The sequence below is a fragment of the Laetiporus sulphureus genome, assembly GCF_001632365.1.
Source record: "Laetiporus sulphureus 93-53 unplaced genomic scaffold LAESUscaffold_7, whole genome shotgun sequence".
NCBI lineage: Eukaryota > Fungi > Basidiomycota > Agaricomycetes > Polyporales > Laetiporaceae > Laetiporus > Laetiporus sulphureus.
Window position 1 is genome coordinate 661,136 of NW_024468516.1, and position 21,086 is coordinate 682,221.

Below are 21,086 nucleotides of genomic sequence, written 5' to 3' on the forward strand. Positions count from 1 at the left end.
ATCTGGTAGAAGCCGTTGAGCAACAAGGACAAATACGCGATTTGGACGCGTACGCGTTGCAGACGCCACCTGCAAGGAATATACGCTCTCTTTGATTTTCTCCAGAATGGTTGCAACAACATCAGAACAGGTCGGTGAACGCGCTCGGAATGCATCTGTAAGATTGTGCTGAGACGTATGCCTCACAAGTTAGCGGCACTGTCCGGAACTACAGTTGGTACGTTCAGCCATCCCCGCTCCCCGCTACCGCTAGGTAACAGCTGCACCGCCAGTTGTCCACCCTCTCGTCCTCCTCTCTGTCACGGACCACCACGCCCGTTCAGTCGCCCGCAGTTCGAGCAAACGTGTGATTGGCATCCTACTAGGCCAAGACAACGGCAAGAGCATCAACGTCGCGAATTCCTTCGGCATTCCCTTCGAGGAGGACGAGAAGGACAGCAAGACATGGTTCCTCGACCATAACTATATTGAGGGCATGTGGGAGATGTTCAAGAAGGTCAACGGTCCGTAGGTCGCTGCTCGTCGCGTGCTGTCTCTTGCTGACACTCGGTACGCTCTGCAGCGCGAGAACGGATGATCGGGTGGTACCACACAGGCCCGAAGCTCCGCGCATCGGATCAGGAGATTAACGACCTTTTGAAGCGATATATTGCGCGGCCCGTCATGGTCATTGTGGACGTACGACCACAAACAGTGGGCATCCCGACAGATGCGTATTTCGCAGTGGAAGAGATCAAGGACGTGAGTTGTAAGGCTATATCTGGTTTGTTATTCATCGTGACAATTTTGCCTGAATAGGATGGCACAGAAACAAGGAAGACATTCCTCCATGTACCGTCGGCAATTGAGGCAGAAGAGGCAGAGGAGATCGGCGTCGAGCACCTTCTGCGCGACATCAAAGACTCCACAACGACGACACTCGCAACACGCGTTTCCGAGCAGCTGGCTTCGTTGCGAGGGCTCCAATCGCGTTTAACCGACATCCAAAAATACCTTTCGGATGTCGCAGCAGGCAAGATGCCAATGAACCATCAAATTGTCTACCATCTCCAAGACGCGCTCAACCTTCTCCCTAATCTCAGTGACCCAGAGCTTACACAAAGCTTTGCGACAAGTACGAACGACGAACTATTGGTCGTATACCTGAGCAGTCTTCTGCGAGCAGTCATCGCATTGCATGCTCTGGTCGACAATAAAGCCTCCATTGGGCGCGCGGAGCTGGAGGAAACCAAGGGTGTAGAGGAGAAGGACAAGAAAGAGAAGGTCGGTAAAGGAGAGGATAAGGAGGAAAAGAAGGATGAGAAGGCGGAAAAGGAGAAAGGAAAAGACTCGGGCTAGGACGGCTAGGACGGCAGGCTTTGTTGAATCTGTCGCCACGCCCGGACAGTTTGTGTCGCAAGTTTATTCTTTATGTCCGCGGATTTGCTTGTCCATCGCCCAGCCTGAAACGCCTGCATTACCGAAAGCGACGCGGCGGTCAAGTAAGACTGCCTATACCTCATTCTCCATCGCACGCGCATCATCATGACAAGACGCAGTCGAGACGGCCTGTTTGTTATGCGATTTAGCGTATGTGAACGCTTTCATTTCCATCAACACGACGCTGAGCGCATATGATGACGCAACTGGTGAAGAGCACTTGATGCTGATCTTCAAATTAGCAGCGCAGAAAAGAGAGATGCAATTAAATTGTTATGCTTTGACGAAGTGTTCGATGATGATGCACATAATCTACCGACAACAAGCGAACACCGTCCCAAGCACTGCCATCGACACAAGTTGGTTGATTGCGAGCTCCACCATCGACGACATGAAAGGGGACTGCTGTTACTTCTCCGTGACGAACCCTTTGCCAGAGTAGCCCTCCGATGCAATACCTAGCGAAACACGCGTCAACAACATGCGCATCCGGCAGGGAGGGTATAGGCACTGACCGGAGATGGGGTTCATTTTCTGTTCTAGAGCGCGTTTGTTCGAGGCCTCCTGCCATTCCTTGGTGATCGTCTTCGGCGGAGGCGCCGCTGGATAGAGCACGATTGAGACAAACAAGAATGTATACACGGAGAGAGAACAACCAACCAAGGGTTTTCAGTGAGTAGTACAGGATGACTGTCGCCCCGAGACCAGCGGCGGTACCGACGAAAACCTTCATCGTGGTGCCCGGTGGGTTGACAGGAGCTCGTGGACCATGGGGTCCGAACGCGACATAATACGCTATGCGTCCGAGAAACGACCGCATACATCGTCAGCCCCGCTGCGCGCAACCAAATCGCAGACTGATTCTGCGACGATAGCGCGATGAGCACGCACCGGCCTTCTTCTCGTCAATGGAAAGTGTCTTCCAGTCCTTCTTCTGAATTTCCTCAAGCTGCTGGTGCACTGTAAGCTGCTCGTCGGGCGAGAAGTGCTCCCATTGCGCCTCGACGTTCGAGAGCGATATCGCAGACGAGGGTGCAGACGCGGCGGGGGAAGCCGCGGTGTTAGGCGCGTTCGCCGTCGCCGCGATCGAGCGGACGAGAGGGCGAAGGGCAACTCGAGGACGCGCCAGGCGCAAGGCTTGCATGAGTAGTGACGGAAGCGGAGGGAACGGTGAGGGGATTGTGCAGGACGGTGACCCTGTGTGGAGGACGCGCGAAAAGGGAGCAGCGCTGCGACAACACCGACCGCTAAACGCCGGCGCGGAGCGCCACGGGATCATCCGTGCCAGTGATATCAGTTTCATTATCCGAATAAAACGGCCCAGAGCGAACTCGGGCTCCTCTCGTCTGTTCTGGCCGATGTCGCTCAACGCTTAGTGCGCCAGAGCATGGTCAGATGCTCCTCCCATCCGCCTACGGAGTCGAGGAGCTCATGCGAGAGGTGGTACGCTGTGTTTTGTTCTTCCAGCCACCCTCCGCCACAGCTCAGCGCACTCTGACCAATATTCAACTTCGCATTTTCCCCAGGGAGAGTGATAAGATTGCGGAGTTCGAACTGTATGATGGAATCCAGGATCCGGAACGCGATTGCGATCGAGATGTGGCCTCGGATGGCCCGCCCACTCCCGGAAAAAAGGCGGGAAGGAAGCCTCGGGTCGACTGAGGTCGTACTACGAGACACTGAGCCGTTCGCAAGAAGCAACTGTGTTATATGCACTGTAAAGGCGGTTAGGTCAAAGTTTACCACCGGGCGTCATTGCAAGTACCATTGCATATGGGATCCGACTGGTGACTACGACAACTTTATCCAGACGCTTTGTCTCAAGTGGAGATGCTAGATATAGCGAGTGCAATATGGTAAGACTACAAATGTTGCGACATTATGCATGTAACGTGGGTGTGTTCTATGCATAGCATGCGACTACCAAGCAGATGAGGGGGAGATGCGCTGTTGCTCGTAACACGTGCGATATTAGCGGAATAGGATCATATCATACTTAATGCGGGTGGCGGGCAGTCGTGTGACAGCAGGGAAAGCTTTCCAAACAAGTCAGCTAAGAATGCTACTTCAGGTTACGGACGAACCGCCGCACCAAGTCATCACCGCTGAAAACAGAGTATCCACTCTAGTAGCTGCTGCGCCTTGTGGCCGCCTCAGGACAGTCGCGCGAAATGTGCCCGATCTGTCCGCATTTATAGCACTCGACGTCCGACCTGCCTCTACCACGACTGTCACGATTGTTGCCTCCGCCCTGGTTGACGCGGCATTCGTGCGCCTAGTTATTGATGCGATCAGCGTAGGCGTAACACAAGAGGCCGATCCACTTGCCAAGTGTCCCTCCTGACCGCACCTGTAGCACGTCTTCGCCTTCGGTTCAGCAGTGCAGTCCCTCGATATATGGCCCTCCTGGCCGCAGTTGTTACACATTCTCCCCTTCGGGCAGTTCCTCGACACATGGCCCTCCTGGCCGCCTATGGCAGATGTGTGAAGAAAGAACAGAGCATAAAAAGAAGCAACCATTGCCCACAGTTATAGCTAACGAACCGCGGAAGACAATATATTCAGAGGTACTGGCAAAGAGCGGTTGGATATGACTCACCAAGTAACTTTTCTTGCCTCAGGGCAATTTGCCGCAAAGTGATCGGCTATGTACCCAGCATCAAATAAGATTAGATTCCAGCTGCAGGCTCGCAGCCAGAAGCCCAAGCAGCACACGAGTGTGTGCTGCGACGGGGAGGATCACGTACGTGAACCACAATTGAAGCAGGCGCGTTGGGATGATGATTCTCGGAATCTTCTGGGAGGTGTTAGCGGATCCGTTATGTTGAGCGCGCTCGCCGTCACCGCGATCGAGCGGACGAAGGGACGGAGAGTAACTCGGGGACACGCCAGGCGCAGTGCTTGCATGACTAGTGATGGAAGGACAAGAGGATGGTGCAGGACAAGTGACCGTACGTGGAGGACTTGCGAAAAAGGGAGCAGCACCGCGACACTTTTTTTTTCGACCGCTAGACGCCGGCACGGAGCACGGGGACCAATGATCTCGGTCTCATTATCCGATCGCGCAGAGCGAAAGTACTCCATCTCTTCGGGCCAACGTCGTTCAACACGCGCGCCAGAACATGATCTGATGAAACACCGGAAGATATGCTTATATTGCGCGAACAAACGCGCATCTCATACATGCATCGACAGACGGGATCACAAGAGTAGATAAAATGAACACGAAACAATGTCGGACATGAACATATGCTCAAGCAGCACTCTCAGCAATGGCTTCCGTGGTTCCAGGGCAGTCGCGCGAGATGTGTCTACAATGTTGTCAGTTGAGCTAGAGCAAGACGCATTTGCAAGGACGTACCCTTCGGAGCCACAGGTGTAGCACGCCTTGCGTTGCGGCTGGGGGCAATCTTTGGAAATATGTCCCTGAATCACCAATTAGAACATACTAGCGCCAGATATATGCAACCGACTTACGAATCCCGAGCAATTGTAGCACTTTGAGCCTTGCACGCAGTCACGCGATAAGTGACCGACGCCTCCGCAGGAGAAGCTGTTAAAGCAAACAAGTCGGCCTAAGCATGCTACTCTGTATATGAAACGACGCACCACGTTCGCTGGTTACCCCCGCTGAAAGCAGAGTGTCCACTCTGGTAGCCGCCGCTCGTAGCTGCCTCGGGACACGCACGCGCAATGTGTCCGATCTTTCCGCATCTATAACACTCAGTGCCCGAGCTGCCGCCGCCATAGCCGCCGCTCGTCGCGTTTGCATTCTCAGGGCACTCTCGCGACTAGTTATCGACGAGGTCAGCAATGGACGCGACACAAAAGGTCGATCCGCTTACCAAGTGACCCTCCTGGCCGCACTTGTAGCAAGTCTTCGCCTTCGCTTCGGCGGTGCAGTCCTTCGAGACGTGGCCCTCCATTCCGCCTACGGCAGAAGTGTAGGAAAAGTACAGAATATAGAAAAACGCGACTGCTTACAGTTATAACTATCGATTCAAGAAGGTTGTCAATTCTGTGGTGGTGGAAAAGAGCGGTTGGACATAACTCACCAAGTAGGTGTTCCTGCCCTGGGGCAATTTGCCGCCTGGTGACCGACTATGTTTCCAATGTCAACCAAGAACGTATTCCAATAGCAGACACGCAGCCAGCAACCCATGCAACCACACAAGTGTGCGCCGCGGCGGGGAGAAAAATCACGCACATCCACCACAGTTGAAGCAACCACGCGCGCCAGCCATTTGTTGGGCTTTTTGGGAGAAGACTAATAGATCGAGGAGAGTACGAGTGATGTACAAAGAGCAGGCTAGAAAAACGATACGCTTTTATAGACTAGAGAAGAGGGCTGAGGGGACGATGGTTGATGGGATGAGGACGAAGACGATCGAGGCGACGGCAGGAGAAAAGTCCCAAAATCATACGTAAGCGAAATCCCGGCCATTCAAACCACGTGCATTACCGCATGGCGGGCGCCTTCCTGGATGGCGCAGCTGCAACGAGGCGGCTACCCTGAGCAATGCGGCTGCCAGAAGCGTGCGCCTCTATCATATCTTAGAGGATGATGACCTTCCTCGGCCCACATAATTGAGGTCTAGGACGAAGAAGGCGATGGAGAGGTTCCCAGGGACGTGAGTGTTTGAATTCTCACATCCAGCGTGTTTGACTCATCATCGCGGCGACGGCCAGATGAGCGAGCGGAACCTGTCGACAATCTGGATACATGGGCATATATACTTTCCGTACGCGGAGTGCACGGGTCATAAGGCACGCCGCCCATGGAGGTACACAACGCTTCCTCAACTCCGACGCGAGACCAGAAGCCCGCGGCAACAATGCAACATCGGTCCCGCTATGCAGAGAAGTCCAGCAAAGTCAGCCAAGGAGCACGCGAGTCAGTCTGTGCAGCGACGACCTAGAGTATGCTCAAGAAGTCGTTACGAGAGTGCGAAGCCCTCAGTATTCGGCCGACGACATGGTATGACAAAAACGAAGAGAAGCTGATGTCGCGTACGAACACGTTCGCATTATCGATATCAGACTGCCACCTCCAACACACTGGTTTCCAGACTTCCTGAAGGGATATGCGGCCCATCATGCTGTGTTCTGCAGGTCCGACATTTGCAAGCGTACGAACGAGATTTCCTTTGAATTTGTATTGCAACCCGAGCTGCGGGCGACTACACGCGAATGTGTGAAAGACGGTGCACGCGTGCGCCCATTATACTGCGGCAGGTTTGGGCGGGCGCTGCTCCTCAGGCGGGTTCAAGAACACCTGCGGCGAATCAAGCAAAAATGTAATGAGCACGCGCGCGCAGAGGACTCGAGATCGTACGACGCACCTGCTGGCCACCGACACCATTCTGCCAGTGCTGGTACCGGAGGATCGTCAACCCCCGCTTCTCAGCGGCGACGCGCTCGTTTTCCTTCAGCGACTGGCGGAGGGCCCGCGCCGCGATCTGGGTGTACTTGTTGTACCTGTAGCGCGAGTATGTAGAGGAGACGAGAGACGATGGCCAAAGCCGCGAGACTCACGTGAATACACTGCGCCAGATAGTACCGCTCATCGTGTTGGACAGTCTGGAGAGCTTCGTGCGTGTTGTGCGCCAGATGGGATGTCCCGGCGAGCTCCGGCGAGTCACGTGTATACGCGCCACAGTGATCGGCGCCATGGCGCTGGGTGCTCGGTCGCTGAGCTTGCCCACCAAGTAACCTCAGCTTCGAGCTTCAGCCTCCGTCACGACGCTTCCTTCTACGACCCCTACGGACTCTCTTACATTATACTTTATCTGAACGAGGATTGTGAACAGAATCATAGCGGGAAAGTATGACCGGCGTAGCATGGCACTACGTCCTGAAGTTCATCATTACAGGTACGTTAGCATTAGCTCAGTAGCCTGAATGATTGTTCACAGCAGCCCTCCCCATCAGGCGATTCCTCGGTTGGCAAATCCTCCTTGCTCGTACGCCTCACGGACCAACGATTCCTCGCCAATCCTGACCCAACAGTGCGTCCCCCTGCTCTTCCCCGCTTCCTCACACCAGCTCACGTTTATCCGCCCGCCTATCCATCCGCCCCCTAGCTAGGAGCAGAGTTCGGCTCAAAGCTCATCACGATTCCCGAGGAGAACAAGGTCGTCAAGCTCCAATGTGCGTATGGTTGTTCAGTACACAGATGCGGCTACAGTAACGCTGATGGGAATAGGCAGGTTGGGACACTGCCGGCACTGAGTCGTTCAGGTCCATCACGCGCTCATACTACCGCGGCGCGGCGGGTTGTTTGCTCGTATACGACGTGACATCGCGGCAAAGTCAGTACACCCGCCGTCCTCTCCGTGTCTTCTCACGCCCATTCCGCCTCTTCCCACTCACCCACCTCTGCGCCGCTAGGCTTCGTAAACGCGCGCTCATGGCTCGCAGACGTCCGCGAGCACGCCGACCCACACCTCACCTGCATACTCGTCGGAAACAAGATTGATCTCTGTGCCGACGACACCGACGCGCCGTCCGTGCCAGCACGGCGCACGCGCGAGGTAACCACGGAGGAGGCGGAGCAATGGGCGAAGGAGGAGGATTTACTGTTCGTCGAGGCGAGCGCCAAGTCGGGGCTCAATGTTCAGGAAGCATTTGAGCAGGCGACGCGCGACATCCTGGACAAAATCCGCCGAGGAGTGTTTGACGACGACAGGGTGAGTGCATGGATGATTTTTTTGTTCGCGATGGACGTCTGGCTGATTGTTCTGTCATAACCTGTCCTTGTGCCGCTCAGTCTCTCGGTGTCAAGCATTCGAAGCCGTCTGCGACGAACGTGTCACTGGATAATGACGCACCTAGAGGACGCTGCTGCTGATATAGATACCCGTTTTAGTCGCTGTGATTGCGTTCGGTATGTATGCTCCTTATGTACCGACTTGAGTGTATAGTTAGTGTATTTGGTATCTCCATGATGTTTGTTCCGTGCGTTAGTACAAAGATTAAATAGGACCGACGTGATGGTGCGTGACGGTGTACATATCCGCGTGAAAGGTGAGCTCTATATACTAAGGATATACGATAAAGTACGATGCGTGCAGACAGTGTTTTTTGTGCGTGGTGCGATCGGTTATGACGCGCCTTAAGCGATGCGAGGAGGCAATGAGAGCTGTGTGAGGCGAGGAGGACTGCGGAGGGGCGAAAGCGATGAGGAGGCAGGGCCGGATCCTGGTAGCAGTCGTACGTGTGCGAAAGCTATTGCACGGATCCTTGTAACGAGCGGGCATATTCATTCAGCTGCATGATGAACCCGGGGTTTGGCTCCGCCTGACTGTACTTGGACAGCAAGAACTGCAATGCACGGTCTGGTGTCCAGCCGTACTCCGCGATGAGGTACGCGCACACGACGCTCGAGCTCCGGGAGACGCCCTGCACGCAGTGCACGAGCACGCGGGCGTTTGGGTCGCGCAGCGCGTTCGCGACAAACGCGGTGGACGTGGGGAGGAATTCCGCGAGTTCCGCGAACGGGCTGTCTTGGAGGGGAAGCTGGAGCTGCTTGATAGGCACGTCTGGCGGGAGGATGACGCGTCCACACATCGCGCTGAGGACGTGCGTGATGCCGTGTGCGCGAAGGCTGGCTGCGCTTTCGGCGGACGCGAGATCGGAGATGTAGAGACGCGGGACGATCTCCGTGGGCGTACATGGCTGCTGAGGGGTGGGCGAGAGGCCTGTGCGTGCGGTGTGCCAGGAGGACGAGTTTGGAGATGGAGTAACTGGGGAGAGCAGGACGCTCGGGGGCATGGACAGGGAGATCTGTGGAGTGCGTTTGCGAGACATCTTGGGGCATCAGACTCGTGCAGTGCATTAAATCAGCGTGGCAAGGACAAGACGGACCATAATATAGTATTAATTTATGAATGCGCGCTTGGACCACAATAAGGGAATGATGGCTTGGGGAGGGCCACAACCACGAGGGAAAAGATCAGTTGGGATAGGGTCTGTGTCGGTTGTTATTTAACCGGAGAGAGGAAGTGATGAGAATATGATCAAGGAGCTGCCGTTAAGGTACCGGGATGGATTCAGGCGAGGGACACTTTATAGTTGTGGAGGAGCGGTGCAGGACGCGAACGGGCAGGCCGAGGTCCAAACGCTGGTACGCGGGGTGGAGGAGGCAGTGAGGTGCATGCGACAGAACGGCCATGTCGGATCCTCCATGGGCCCCCGACCTTCCCCTGCAAGCGTCGGCCGTTTCCCACGCTCGTCGGCACAGCCTCCTTGTCCTGACCAATCACATGATGTTGGCTGGTCAGCGACTCCGGCGTGGCCTGCGCCGTCATCGCCTTCAACGTACGCATCAATCCACGTCAAACCTTCGGAGAAACAGATGCATGGATAGCCATAATCATATGAAAACACATGGCAAAAGCGTAGGCCGAGCTAATATACAGTCAAAAAAGACAACGCTTGGATTCGCTCGCAGTTCTCGTGCAAAGCCGACGGTGAAAAAAGACGTAGAATGCGACAACAACAAAGGCCAAATGGCGCGAGCGGAAAAATAGGAAAATCGTCCTGATCCTCTGATCAGATTGCGCGTCGGTTCCAGTGATGATGAGAGCGTTCGTTCGTATAATGTATGGGCAGCGTGGTGTGAAAACCGTCTAAATGAGATCGCTAAACGTGAAACAGTGAGATGCCATCCCGCCCAGACATAGCAAAGCAAGACTTACGCGACGTTAAGAGGCATTTCATCAATCTGAGTGTTGTAGAATTCTGTATGACGGTTCCGGCTCAGTCACAGGTAGCGCCCTGACAAATGGAGACTTACGTTCGATATCCCTCAGCATGCGCACGTCCTCGGTTGTGACAAAGTTGATGGCGACACCCTTCCGACCAAATCGCCCGCCACGGCCAATACGGTGAATGTAGTTCTCCCGGTTCGTCGGAAGGTCATAGTTGATGACCAACGACACCTGCTGCACATCAATGCCGCGGGCAAGCAGATCGGTCGTGATGAGAACACGCGATGAGCCCGAGCGGAATTCCTTCATCAAGACCTCACGCTGTTTCTGTTCCATGTCGCCATGCTAAAGCAACCGAACGTATCAAAATCTCAGTTCATATAACTCTGATGGACGCAACCGCTTACCATGGCTGAAACAGTGAACTCCCTCGAGTGCATCTTCTCAGTCAGCCAGTCAACTTTCCGCCTTGTGTTGCAGAAAATGACAGCCTGGGTGATGGTGACCGTCTCGTACAAGTCGCACAGCGTGTCCAGTTTCCATTCCTCCTTCTCCACCGCAATGTAGAACTGCTTGATACCCTCAAGGGTCAACTCGTCACGCTTGACGAGGATACGGACGGGATCGCGCATGAACTTCTTCGTCACCTCGAGCACATCCGCGGGCATCGTAGCCGACAGCAGCACAACTTGGGTATCCTGAGGAAGGAGCTGGAAGACTTCGTAGATCTGGTCCTTGAATCCACGCGACAACATCTCATCGGCCTCGTCGAGACAGAAAATTTTGATGGTCTCCGTCTTGAGCGCGCGGCGGGTGATCATGTCGAATACACGGCCGGGAGTACCGACGACGACTTGCGCACCCTCCTGAAGCTTGGCCATGTCCTCGCGGACGTTAGTGCCGCCAACGCAAGCATGGCACTCGATGTTCATGTAGTCGCCGAGGGCGACGACGACTTTTTGGATTTGCTGAGCAAGCTCACGCGTTGGCGCGAGGATGAGTGCCTGGGTGCCCTTGATGTTGGGATCGAGCTTTTGGAGGATGGAAATGGAGAAGGTGGCAGTCTTGCCGGTTCCGGACTGGGCCTGGGCAATAACGTCGTGTCCCTTGATGACGGGGACGATGGCGCGCTGCTGGATAGCGGAAGGGCGCTCAAAACTAACACATTATCGTCAGAAAATGTCCTATGCTCATCCTAGGCATGCAAGAAAGGCTCACCCATAGGCATAGATTCCACGGAGCAGGTCAGGCTTCAGGTCCATATTATCGAAACTGCAAATCCACACGATCAGCACCTCGCACAACCACCAGAGCACACCATAACGTACTTGTCAACAATCTCGTTCCAGTTGGACTCAATCTCCCCCTCCTGGACATCCTGAAGAGTATCTCTGTGAAGCGGAAGAAGGATCAGTAATACTGAGAGAACGCAAATCGAGCCTGCTACTCACGCCGACATGATGGATTGTGTAGTTTTTCTTCTTCGGTAGTCGACGCCTAGCCGACTAGAGACACGAGTAGTGGTAAAAGTTCGCGGAAGATCGATGCGATCTGTTGCTTGGTGGTGGTCTCGGAGGACGTTGTCGAAAGCAAATTTCTACCGTCCGTGATGATGAATGGCGATTCGGCAAATACCGCAATATTCGAGCTCCGCTGCCCCGTTTTGGCCTGTCGCCTTACCTCAGCGCATATAGGCAGCTCGACAGTCGCGTCCACTCCTCTTCGTCCAATTCACCAGCTCGAATCTTGCAGTATGGCGACACAAGTACAGACGTCCACTATCGCGAACGGTATCAAAACGAATGGCAAAATCAAGTCCAAAAATCAGCTACGCCGTCTGAAGGCGAAGCAGAAGAAGGCGGAGGAGAAGTCGGCGACTCCGGTGCGTACTATAGCGGTTTGTCCCTCCAGACGTGTTCTGATGATTATGTGTCTAGCCAAAGGAAGAGGAAAAGCCAGATATCAAGATGGACGAGGCAGAGCAGTCTATGGATGTCGAGTACGTACCTGAGCAATTGGATGTCAAAGGTCCTGCCGTCGAAGAGTTCTCCGACGTCTTTGCTCGTTTCCAGTTGCCGCCTGAATCAGCATTGGTACGTTCATTACGCTCGCTAATATGGTTTGTTCTTGTTAATATGTATCTACTTACAGCAGAATCGTGACCAGGAACATGGCAAGGGAGAGATCATCTACTCGGACGACGATATGGAATCGGAGGGCGACTCTGAAGCCGAAGAGAAGAAGCCCCTCTCGAAGAAGAAGGCTCGCAAGATGAACCGACTGACAGTCGCAGAGCTCAAGCAACTCGTAAAGAAGCCTGAAGTCGTCGAATGGACGGACGTCACAGCAGCTGATCCTCGCTTGCTTCTGCAACTCAAGAGCTACCGGAACACAGTACCTATTCCGAGCCACTGGAGTGCAAAGCGCGACTACTTGCAAGGCAAACGCGGAATTGAGAAGCCTCCTTTCCAACTACCATCATACATCGCCGACACCGGTATTGCCACAATGCGCGATGCCGTAAAGGAAAAGGAGGCAAATATGTCTCTCAAGGCCAAGACCCGCGAGAGGGTCCAGCCAAAGATGGGCAAGGTCGACATCGACTACCAGAAGCTGCACGATGCCTTCTTCAAGTTCATGACGAAGCCGAATGTCACGGGCTTTGGCGAGATGTGAGCGCTCAGGTTGGTCGTGTTCGTCACCCTTGCTGACGGAGTCTAATGCGCGTAGGTACTATGAAGGCAAGGAGTTCGAGACTCAGTTGAAGCATAAGCGTCCTGGTGATCTCTCGCCAGAGCTAGTAGAAGCTTTGTCGATACCGCCTCTTGCGCCCCCACCGTGGTTGATTAGCATGCAAAGATTCGGCCCTCCACCAAGTTATCCGACATTGCGGATACCTGGCTTGAACGCGCCTATTCCAGAAGGGTGAGTCCTATTCTGCTATCTGAACGAGTTTGTGCGCTAACAAATTTTCCAGAGCGCAATGGGGTTTCCACCCGGGTGGTTGGGGTAAGCCTCCTCTTGATGAGTACAATCGTCCATTGTACGGTGACGTCTTTGGTGTGATGCCAAAGAACACCGATGCCGATGTGAGTGCCGCACATGTGTTGGAGAGCGCGTTGACTGATGACTGCTGCGTAATCAGATGGGCGAGCCCGTTGATCGTAACCTATGGGGAGAGCTTGAGCCGGAAGAAGGTGCGTTCTTTGCATCATTCTTTTCCTATTTGGTTACTTATATCATGCTACAGAAGAGGAGGAGGAAGAAAGTGAAGAGGAGAGCGAAGAGGAAGAAGTCCAGGAACAGGCACCGCAAGAAGGCTTGCAGACTCCGTCTGGGCTTGCGACGCCATCAGGTATGGCCAGTGTTGTCTCAACAGTGGCTGGCGGGCTGGAAACACCTGATTTCCTTGAGTTGCGCAAGAATGCGGGACGGGCTCAGTCGGAAGCCGTGGAGACAGGTCCGAGATCGCTGTACCATGTCGTGCCCGAGAAGCAGACATCTGTCAGGGGTATCATGGGCAGCGAGCGTGGATACGATGTCACTGCGGTTACAGGCAGCGGTGCGATTCCGGTGCTCGGAGACGAAAGGGGCTCGAAGGTCCGTATTTCCTTACTCAGTATGTGAGAAGGTTCGCTGATTGTCGTTTCCTACAGCGGAGGACGAACGGCGTGGAAGTGTCGATAGACGCTTCGGAGCTGGAGGGTATGTCGGAAGAGGAGCTGCGCAGGAAGTACGAGCAGCACTCGCGGGGGTCTGCTGGTGTGCCTGGCGCAAACGGCAGAGAAGACTTCTCGGATATGATCGCGAAGGAGATGGCGAAGAAGAAGCACAAGGCAGACCGGGACAGGGACAGGAAGGAGAAGGAGTTCAAATTCTGAGCGGCTGCTGCTGCCTGTTTGTCGCGTTTCGGGGTGTTGTGTACGTAGTATTGTATTTAAATATATCGATTACTTGCTGTTTCTGCTGCACAGTACGATTGATATGTGTGTGCCTCCAGTTAAGCTCTTTCCTCGAGTCAATCGTGCGTATCAGTATGATTTGCTCAGTTCTGAGCGCTGTGAGCAGCTCATACGATGAGAATTATAAATCAAAGATTTGATAGTATGTGATGTGGTAGGATTGTTTAGAGTATACATTGATCCTCGTATATGCCACGTCCATGCAGCCCATCAAATTTCTGCCGCTTCTTCGCAAATCGTCATCACTCGAAGAGAGCATCAAGTCCATCGAGATAACTGTTGGCCAAAAAACAATGTAACAATCGTATGGCAGCACATGGCAGATTATCGAGCTACTTACATGTCTGGTGATGCCTGCAGCATTCTGGACCCATCGGGAAGACAGAAAACGCACTTCAAAGGAACTAAGCTTCGCATCAGCGGGTCATTCGCGTGCATCCAGCTGCACACACAGACACTCACGCGCGAGGATCCCGTCGACGTCTGAAGGGTGTTTCACCGACGTGGGAGGCTCATCGTCGCGCTGGCGATCACGACTGTGGATTTCCATTTCTCCGGCCACCTCTATTTCATCAAGCGCAAGCTCTCTGAGACCGTGCGGTGCATCAGTCTCGGACTGGCAATCGTGACGCTTGCGAATTTCGGCGCGGTCTGCATCAGCTTCGGCCTTGTCCGTTGTGTGCCGTCCACGGAAGCAGACTTGCATATTATTATATGTGTCCTGACACATCTTCTCGCACATGTAATGTGGACCGCAATAAATGACGCATGCGCTGTCTACATTGTTTCCTTCGCAGTACGATGTCTGGCATCGCGGGCAGGTTATGTCGCACTGCTTTGGGGGAGACCTTAATGGTGACAATGAATGGATAGACATGCTAGAAGGAACATGAGGGCCTTTGCAGAGGCGCAGGAGACAATACACGTACGGTACAATGCGAATGTGTCTTGTGGCAACGGGCGCTTCCCGAGCGAGTGGCATTGAGTGGCCCGAGGTGTAAATCAGTGAACAAAAGGCTCACGACGTTGTAATCGGCCACATACTCGATGGCCGGTGGGCTCGGCCCGTGACCGAGCACGGGGACATTGCGATGGCGCTGTAACGTGCCAGACAGGCAGACTGATGTGAACAATACTCACGAGAGAAAAGGTATCCTGACCATCCCGCCAGGACAACGACAGCACAGCAGCTCAAGTCGATGTGTGAAGAGCAAAACTCACCCATTCTTCATAACGTGTCGCGTGAAATCATTGCACGGAGCTGAGGCGTGCTTGCATGCAAGCTCTGCAGGTCAGACGGATGATGGTGCAAACACCGATAAATTCCACAGATATACACATTGTTCTTACTTCTGCGCGGTAATCTTCCTATGCATATAGTCCAGCGTGCTCGATGCACGCAACAGCGCCTTCAGACCAGATGCAGTGATATCCGTGTCGGTCGCGATGCCCCAGGCATTCAGGCGGATGGCGCCGCCGTCCGCCTCGTACGCGAGCTCGATATACGATGCAGCTTTCACGTCAGAGCCCTCACCGATAGAGTGCTCCGCGTACTCGCGGATCGTCGCCTTTCCGTCGATGTGCTCATTCAAGGCGGCTTGCGCTGCAGTGAGGAGACCGTTGCCCTGCCCAGATACCTGCGTGAGCTTGCCGTTGATGATGAACTCTCCTGTGAGCTCCTTGCGGCCCGTCTCTCCCAGGTTCTCCATCTTGAAGCTCTTGAGCGCGAAACGTCCCTCCCTGTCGGGTGTCTCGTAGCTGTATGTCTCGCGGAAGAGATGCACGAGCTCGGGGTACGACAGCTTCCCGTCCGTCTTGCGCGCCGCGCGCTGCACGACCTCGAAGAATGCGGCCTGTAGGCGACGCGGGAGCTCCAGATGAAGTTCGTTGAGGATGACGGAGGCGATATCCGCCTGGCTGGTTGACGCGTTGAAACCGACACTCAGCTTCAGCTCCGGCAGTTCGCGATCGCCGATGGCATTGTTCGCTGCACTGAGCACCGCGCGTAAACCGGAGCCGGCGATGTCGGCATCGACACCGACCCCCCACCACGACTCGGTCGAGTGGCGAATCTCCTTGATATCTCTGGCAGGGGGGACGAGCTCGACGTACGATGCGGCCTTAGAGTCCTGGCCTTGGCCGATGGCGTGCTCTGAATATTCACGAAGGGACAGGTTGATGTCCAGGTGCGTTCGCAGAGCATCCAACAGCGCCGATAAGGGGCCATTTCCATCTCCACGAATCACACGAAGAACACCATCAACGAAGATCGTGCCATCAAACTGACGACGTTCATCTGCCGCCTCATCCCCATTCTTCAAGTCCGGCGAAGTCTCAGCAGAGATCTTGAAGGACTTCAAGACCAGCCTTCCCTCGTATGTCGAGCCACCATAGTGGTACGTCTTGCGGAAAGCAGTTGTAACGTCCTCTATAGTCATCTCCCTCGCTTCCCGGTCCGCGATGTCCTGGACGACCTGATAGAACGAGATTTGCATCTTCCGCGGCATGTCGAGGCCCAAATGCTGCTGAACAAGATACGCGATGCCACCTTTGCCGGACTGCGCGTTGACACGAATGACTGCCTCGTAGTTGCATCCAAGGTCGGCTGGATCGATTGGGAGGTATGGCATCTCCCAATACAGAGGTTCGCCCTTTACTTTTGCTTCCTCATGTCGTTTCTTCTGCACCTCAAAGCCCTTCTTGATCGCATCCTGATGCGAGCCGGAGAATGCAGTGAACACAAGTTCTCCTGCGTACGGGTGCCGTGGGTGCACCGGCAAATCGTTGCATTGCGTAACGACGTCGATGACTGCCTGTATGTCGCTGAAATCCAGTCCTGGGTTGATACCCTGCGTGTACTGATTGAGCGCGAGGTTGATAATATCGACGTTCCCTGTCCGCTCGCCGTTCCCAAACAGGCAACCTTCAACACGGTCGGCACCTGCAAGCATGGCAAGCTCCGCTGCAGCAATACTCTGACCTGCGGCGTACTTTTAAGCGTCTAAAAGGCACGAATATAGCAGGATGGCTACCTCGATCGTTGTGGGGATGCAGACTGATGACCACCTTCTCTCGTTCCGAGATATGACGGCAGAAATACTCGACCTGCAGGACATGAGTCAACTAATTATAAGCATGGTGAATGCAAGTGTACCTGGTCAGCATAGTGATTAGGTGGGCCGATCTCCACAGTAGCAGGCAGGTTGAAGATGATGCGCTCATCGCCGAGGCCAGCTTTGCCCCATGCAGCCTTGACCGCCTCACACACTTCGAGAGCAAAGTCGGGGTCTGTTTGCGAAAACGTTTCAGGACTGTACTCGAACTTAAAGATCGTTCCATGCTTCGCCGTGCATTCCTCCGTGAGCTTCCTGATGATCTTGGTGTGCTTCACGGCGAGCGCAATAGTCTCTTCTTTTGAATGCCGAAAGACGACCGCGCGGAAGAGACACGACGTCGCATTGTACATGTGGATGATTGCTCGCTTAACGCCTGCGACCGAATCGACCGTGCGCTTGATCAGGTCTTCACGGGCAGGGGTGAGGACCTGAGCTCAACATGCTATCAACGGTTAGAACTCCTCACGCACACGCAAGCACTAACCTGGATCCATACATCGTCCGGCACCTGTCCCTGCTCAATGAGCCCTCGCACAAAGTTGAAATCCGTGTCGCTGGCAGCAGGGTATGCGACCTCGATCTCCTTGAAGCCACACTTGAGAAGAGTGTGGAAGAAGAGGGTCTTTTGAGGAATAGTCATAGGGTTTGCGAGAGCCTGATTACCATCTCGCAGGTCTGTCGACAGCCAGATTGGTGGCTTGGTTGTGACTTTTGAGGGCCATTGGCGGTTGGGGAGGTTCAGAGGAGTGTACGGCTTGTACTTTTGGGAGGGATCAGCTCTGTTGGGTGGAGTTCTGAGTGCGAGGGCATGCCTAGACGAAAGATATTCACTGACAGCATGGGCATGATGGGTCGTTAGGTGCAGAAAATAGTAGTCAAGAGTAGAGAGCCGTTACACATAAAAGCAGATGGCAAGAAACACGAGTCATGTCGAAGTCACAGTCGCAGTCGTAGGCGCCTGGCATAAGTTGACGCCGGCGAAGCAGTCCATTGAAACGCCCGCTTGCTCATGATCAACACTCCATCTGCGTTCACGCATCAATCGAATGTTGCACTCCAATCGCATTCGATGCTAGGATGCTCAGTACTGCTGAAGTGAGTTCACAATCACACTGCATCAAAATATGCTGTCAAACATCGCAGAACGCTGCTTCGTTAAGTAGGACAGACTCCAATTGTTTATCTGTGGCCACCGGAGCTGTCGTTCATTAATCATGAACATTATTATCCGCCTCCTCGCGGCTAGCATCCGCCCTACTTGGTTTCATTCGTGATCCGATACGACATCGTGCAGAGCATTCTTTACAATGCTGCGTTCTTTTCACAACTTCCTGTCTAATGTCAACTTCAAACCTCGCGGAATTCCGCTGTGGCCAGGAAGTGGAACCTCCGTTTAGTGGCCATATCGCTCCGTCTTATCCGTTAATCTGGCCCAACTTCGCGGGAAACGCGCCCGCTGAGTCCTCCTGAATCCTTGGAGACGCAGAAGGTCGGAGTCCCTGAGCATACTGGCCACACATTGGCTTGTGGCTCCCGCGGAATAAGTATGAGCTCGAAACGTGTTCCGAAATTCATCACCGCGATCATCGAACACGTGTGTGATGATGGGCTGTGGCCACCACAAAGGCGCAGTTCGCGCTTCCGACTCCCCTGTGGCAGACAGATATAAATTTCCTCCTCATGAACTGACCCACCGCCCCACTCTCCAGACCTCCTTGCACAATATGAAGAGCCTCTCCGACATTGTCTGCAAGCTCAACACTCTCGCCGTATCCGAGAGCAAGCACTGTGTACGGTGCCACAGGACATACCGCGACCACGAGAATGTGCCAGACGCATGCATCGTCTACCATCTCCCTCATTATTACCATCCTAATTGTGCCGCCATGGTCAAGGGAATCCTGGTCTGTTTCCATGGATTGCATACAACAAATACGGAAGAGGTCGAGTACAATTTCGACAGCGTCAGCCAGTGCAGCGGCAGGTGCCACTACTCAAGCTAGGTGCCGGCGGTGGCAGTACATTCTGTGAGCCGCCTTTGCACAGCTTGTATTTTGCAGCCGATTGATGGCGGGAACCCAGCAGAAGTTTCTATCGAGTGGCGGAGTCCAGAGTCTTGGACATCTATCTTGTTGTACTATTCTAATCTGAGGAACGCTGTTGTTTTGTTCTTGCACCTTTTCAATAGCGTTATATTTCATTGATGCATATCTGCAGACATTCAAATGGTTGTTACTTTCTCTTCCTACTCAATTGACAATTAGATTGCTCGTGAAGTGCTATCGTACTGGATGAATCACGTCCAAATGTCCGAAAAGTATTAATTCTTCAAATCTACAATGATAGCCTCACCGCCATACGCCAGGGCCGCATTCACACTTACTCGACTCGGCATACCCGCCTCTCCACCAGACAAAACAGCGCCATGAGATTCATGAATATGTCCGAACACGTGCAGGCGACACCGCTGGAGATCTGAGCTCTGCAGGCGCGCGGCGAGGTCCTTGCATCCGGCGATCTTGCCCTTCCTTGTCCGATCACATAAGCCAAAGGGCGGTGTATGCGTGAGGAGGATCTCGGTGCTGGGCGGGATTCGCGCATAGACTTCTGCGCCCTCCCCATACTCGTATTGGAATGCGCCCAATGCATAGCGCGGGGCGGCCTAGTTTTCGTGAACGATGCACGTAAACGGATTAGACGATCACATTGAGCACTCACCGGCGAACCATATACACTCCATGTCCTCCCATTTGGTGTCGTAACGCCGACTGATTCAAACTCTAGATAGTAGATTCCCGCTTGACGGAGCTCTTCGCTCCGAACAAGCGTCTGTGCCGCGACAGTGTCCTGATCACCGATGATCATCAAGTAGAGCGTCACAGAGTTGAGCACGCCCTGCACACCTTTATACGTATACGCTCGCCTACGGCACTAGCCAACAAACCGCCCTCTCTCCAATCATTGTCCAAGCAGAGCTGGAGTCATCAATGCACTGCACAACGACAATCCAAATGCAACACGTACATCATGATTTCCCGCGATCATTCTATGCAGATAATGCATCAATCAGATCATTGTAGTAGAAGGAATGCGCTGGTTCTGCTCACATCTTGACAGGATGAGGCAAGCTTTTAAGCCACTCGATCGTGACTCGCAGATGCCTGAACTTGCCCCGTCTACTCAGGTCTCCCGCATGCAAAAGGACATCACCAGGCGGCACCGGATAGATGTGCGAATGAGTATCAGAGACGCAGATAAAACGTGTCCAGGACGGTCCAGGACGAGGAGGAGGGTCATTGATGTCATACTCGTCGTAGACGACAGCGTCCGAGGAGGTGAGGGATGGAGTCGCCTCTGTCGTTATAGTTGAGCTCAAGGAGGTGTTACTAGCTACAGGCATCCGAGAAAGCGAGTTTCTGCACACAGACTTGATGGTGAATGGAGATGATGATGACTTGGATCAGCAAAGCATTCGAGTCGGGTTTTGTGCGCCGAGTGGAGCATCGGAGGCATAAATAAAAGCCGTTTTCTGCATTTAGGTCGACATGTGCGCAACAGCGAGCTAAAAACTTCAGCTCGGTATGTGGCAGGAAGTGCGGACAGGAAGCTATGACTTTGTGGCCAAACGCAATGTGGAAGTCGACAAGAGCAGACATTAAGTCGAATCTGACAGCTGGGTGACTGAAGGGCCCCCTGCCACTTATCAGATCCAGATCGACAATAAATCTCAGATGAAATCATGGACACTCAGACGCCCACAACCGCGTACGGGACTCTTGAGGCAAGTACATAGAAGTTGGCATTGTCACAAACAAACGCGAACATTGTGCTTCCTGCAAGCAGAGCTTTCCCCGCTTTTTATCAGTTGATTTTAATCC

General features: G+C 53.7%; 12 protein-coding genes across 12 annotated transcripts; 4 read left to right on the forward strand and 8 right to left on the reverse strand.

The window, feature by feature from the left end:
- Positions 1-106: 106 nt before the first annotated feature.
- LAESUDRAFT_735332 (Mov34-domain-containing protein) lies at positions 107-1,338 on the forward strand (the record flags this gene model as incomplete). The annotated part of the gene is made up of 5 exons (XM_040910579.1): positions 107-130; positions 190-217; positions 273-503; positions 563-741; positions 799-1,338. 5 exons carry the CDS (start codon positions 107-109, stop codon positions 1,336-1,338), a joined length of 1,002 nt encoding a protein of 333 aa, XP_040767423.1.
- Positions 1,339-1,822: 484 nt separating this feature from the next.
- On the reverse strand, positions 1,823-2,613 carry LAESUDRAFT_722649 (cytochrome c oxidase subunit IV). The gene is made up of 4 exons (XM_040908246.1): positions 2,311-2,613; positions 2,080-2,214; positions 1,935-2,021; positions 1,823-1,877 (listed from the first exon to the last, which is right to left on the reverse strand). Exons 1-4 carry the CDS (start codon positions 2,561-2,563, stop codon positions 1,828-1,830), a joined length of 525 nt encoding a protein of 174 aa, XP_040767424.1. The 5' UTR covers positions 2,564-2,613; the 3' UTR covers positions 1,823-1,827.
- A 1,917-nt stretch (positions 2,614-4,530) lies between these two features.
- Positions 4,531-5,985, reverse strand: LAESUDRAFT_516523 (uncharacterized protein). The gene is made up of 9 exons (XM_040902767.1): positions 5,744-5,985; positions 5,627-5,686; positions 5,475-5,520; positions 5,404-5,411; positions 5,265-5,350; positions 5,029-5,210; positions 4,897-4,972; positions 4,781-4,845; positions 4,531-4,730 (listed from the first exon to the last, which is right to left on the reverse strand). Exons 1-9 carry the CDS (start codon positions 5,861-5,863, stop codon positions 4,621-4,623), a joined length of 753 nt encoding a protein of 250 aa, XP_040767425.1. The 5' UTR covers positions 5,864-5,985; the 3' UTR covers positions 4,531-4,620.
- Positions 5,986-6,640: 655 nt separating this feature from the next.
- On the reverse strand, positions 6,641-6,986 carry LAESUDRAFT_646462 (uncharacterized protein; the record flags this gene model as incomplete). The annotated part of the gene is made up of 3 exons (XM_040903986.1): positions 6,641-6,694; positions 6,762-6,897; positions 6,955-6,986. 3 exons carry the CDS (start codon positions 6,984-6,986, stop codon positions 6,641-6,643), a joined length of 222 nt encoding a protein of 73 aa, XP_040767426.1.
- A 135-nt stretch (positions 6,987-7,121) lies between these two features.
- LAESUDRAFT_722652 (ras-domain-containing protein) lies at positions 7,122-8,587 on the forward strand. Its single transcript, XM_040908247.1, has 6 exons — positions 7,122-7,292; positions 7,351-7,427; positions 7,503-7,569; positions 7,629-7,730; positions 7,810-8,108; positions 8,189-8,587. The coding sequence occupies exons 1-6, from the start codon at positions 7,247-7,249 to the stop codon at positions 8,267-8,269; spliced, it is 672 nt and encodes a 223-aa protein (XP_040767427.1). The 5' UTR covers positions 7,122-7,246; the 3' UTR covers positions 8,270-8,587.
- On the reverse strand, positions 8,499-9,450 carry LAESUDRAFT_722653 (phosphatases II). Its single transcript, XM_040908248.1, has 2 exons — positions 9,286-9,450; positions 8,499-9,204 (listed from the first exon to the last, which is right to left on the reverse strand). Exons 1-2 carry the CDS (start codon positions 9,286-9,288, stop codon positions 8,647-8,649), a joined length of 561 nt encoding a protein of 186 aa, XP_040767428.1. The 5' UTR covers positions 9,289-9,450; the 3' UTR covers positions 8,499-8,646.
- A 533-nt stretch (positions 9,451-9,983) lies between these two features.
- On the reverse strand, positions 9,984-11,700 carry LAESUDRAFT_674617 (DEAD-domain-containing protein). The gene is made up of 7 exons (XM_040905565.1): positions 11,582-11,700; positions 11,459-11,521; positions 11,349-11,402; positions 10,538-11,288; positions 10,217-10,475; positions 10,119-10,161; positions 9,984-10,062 (listed from the first exon to the last, which is right to left on the reverse strand). Exons 1-7 carry the CDS (start codon positions 11,587-11,589, stop codon positions 10,050-10,052), a joined length of 1,191 nt encoding a protein of 396 aa, XP_040767429.1. The 5' UTR covers positions 11,590-11,700; the 3' UTR covers positions 9,984-10,049.
- A 183-nt stretch (positions 11,701-11,883) lies between these two features.
- On the forward strand, positions 11,884-14,011 carry LAESUDRAFT_741924 (DUF382-domain-containing protein; the record flags this gene model as incomplete). The annotated part of the gene is made up of 8 exons (XM_040911166.1): positions 11,884-12,012; positions 12,068-12,223; positions 12,282-12,802; positions 12,861-13,055; positions 13,108-13,219; positions 13,276-13,327; positions 13,381-13,730; positions 13,787-14,011. The coding sequence occupies 8 exons, from the start codon at positions 11,884-11,886 to the stop codon at positions 14,009-14,011; spliced, it is 1,740 nt and encodes a 579-aa protein (XP_040767430.1).
- Positions 14,012-14,254: 243 nt separating this feature from the next.
- LAESUDRAFT_748255 (uncharacterized protein) lies at positions 14,255-15,056 on the reverse strand. The gene is made up of 4 exons (XM_040911506.1): positions 15,022-15,056; positions 14,555-14,970; positions 14,433-14,496; positions 14,255-14,368 (listed from the first exon to the last, which is right to left on the reverse strand). Exons 2-4 carry the CDS (start codon positions 14,967-14,969, stop codon positions 14,335-14,337), a joined length of 513 nt encoding a protein of 170 aa, XP_040767431.1. The 5' UTR covers position 14,970; positions 15,022-15,056; the 3' UTR covers positions 14,255-14,334.
- A 330-nt stretch (positions 15,057-15,386) lies between these two features.
- LAESUDRAFT_674622 (2-isopropylmalate synthase) lies at positions 15,387-18,156 on the reverse strand. Its single transcript, XM_040905566.1, has 5 exons — positions 18,044-18,156; positions 17,693-17,987; positions 17,247-17,636; positions 17,125-17,197; positions 15,387-17,072 (listed from the first exon to the last, which is right to left on the reverse strand). Exons 1-5 carry the CDS (start codon positions 18,052-18,054, stop codon positions 15,439-15,441), a joined length of 2,403 nt encoding a protein of 800 aa, XP_040767432.1. The 5' UTR covers positions 18,055-18,156; the 3' UTR covers positions 15,387-15,438.
- Positions 18,157-18,615: 459 nt separating this feature from the next.
- Positions 18,616-19,427, forward strand: LAESUDRAFT_516812 (uncharacterized protein). Its single transcript, XM_040902768.1, has 2 exons — positions 18,616-19,235; positions 19,291-19,427. Exon 1 carries the CDS (start codon positions 18,810-18,812, stop codon positions 19,209-19,211), a length of 402 nt encoding a protein of 133 aa, XP_040767433.1. The 5' UTR covers positions 18,616-18,809; the 3' UTR covers positions 19,212-19,235; positions 19,291-19,427.
- Positions 19,398-20,828, reverse strand: LAESUDRAFT_722659 (Metallo-dependent phosphatase). Its single transcript, XM_040908249.1, has 5 exons — positions 20,316-20,828; positions 20,233-20,254; positions 20,112-20,183; positions 19,927-20,055; positions 19,398-19,870 (listed from the first exon to the last, which is right to left on the reverse strand). The coding sequence occupies exons 1-5, from the start codon at positions 20,606-20,608 to the stop codon at positions 19,529-19,531; spliced, it is 858 nt and encodes a 285-aa protein (XP_040767434.1). The 5' UTR covers positions 20,609-20,828; the 3' UTR covers positions 19,398-19,528.
- Between the last annotated feature and the right edge of the window lie 258 nt (positions 20,829-21,086).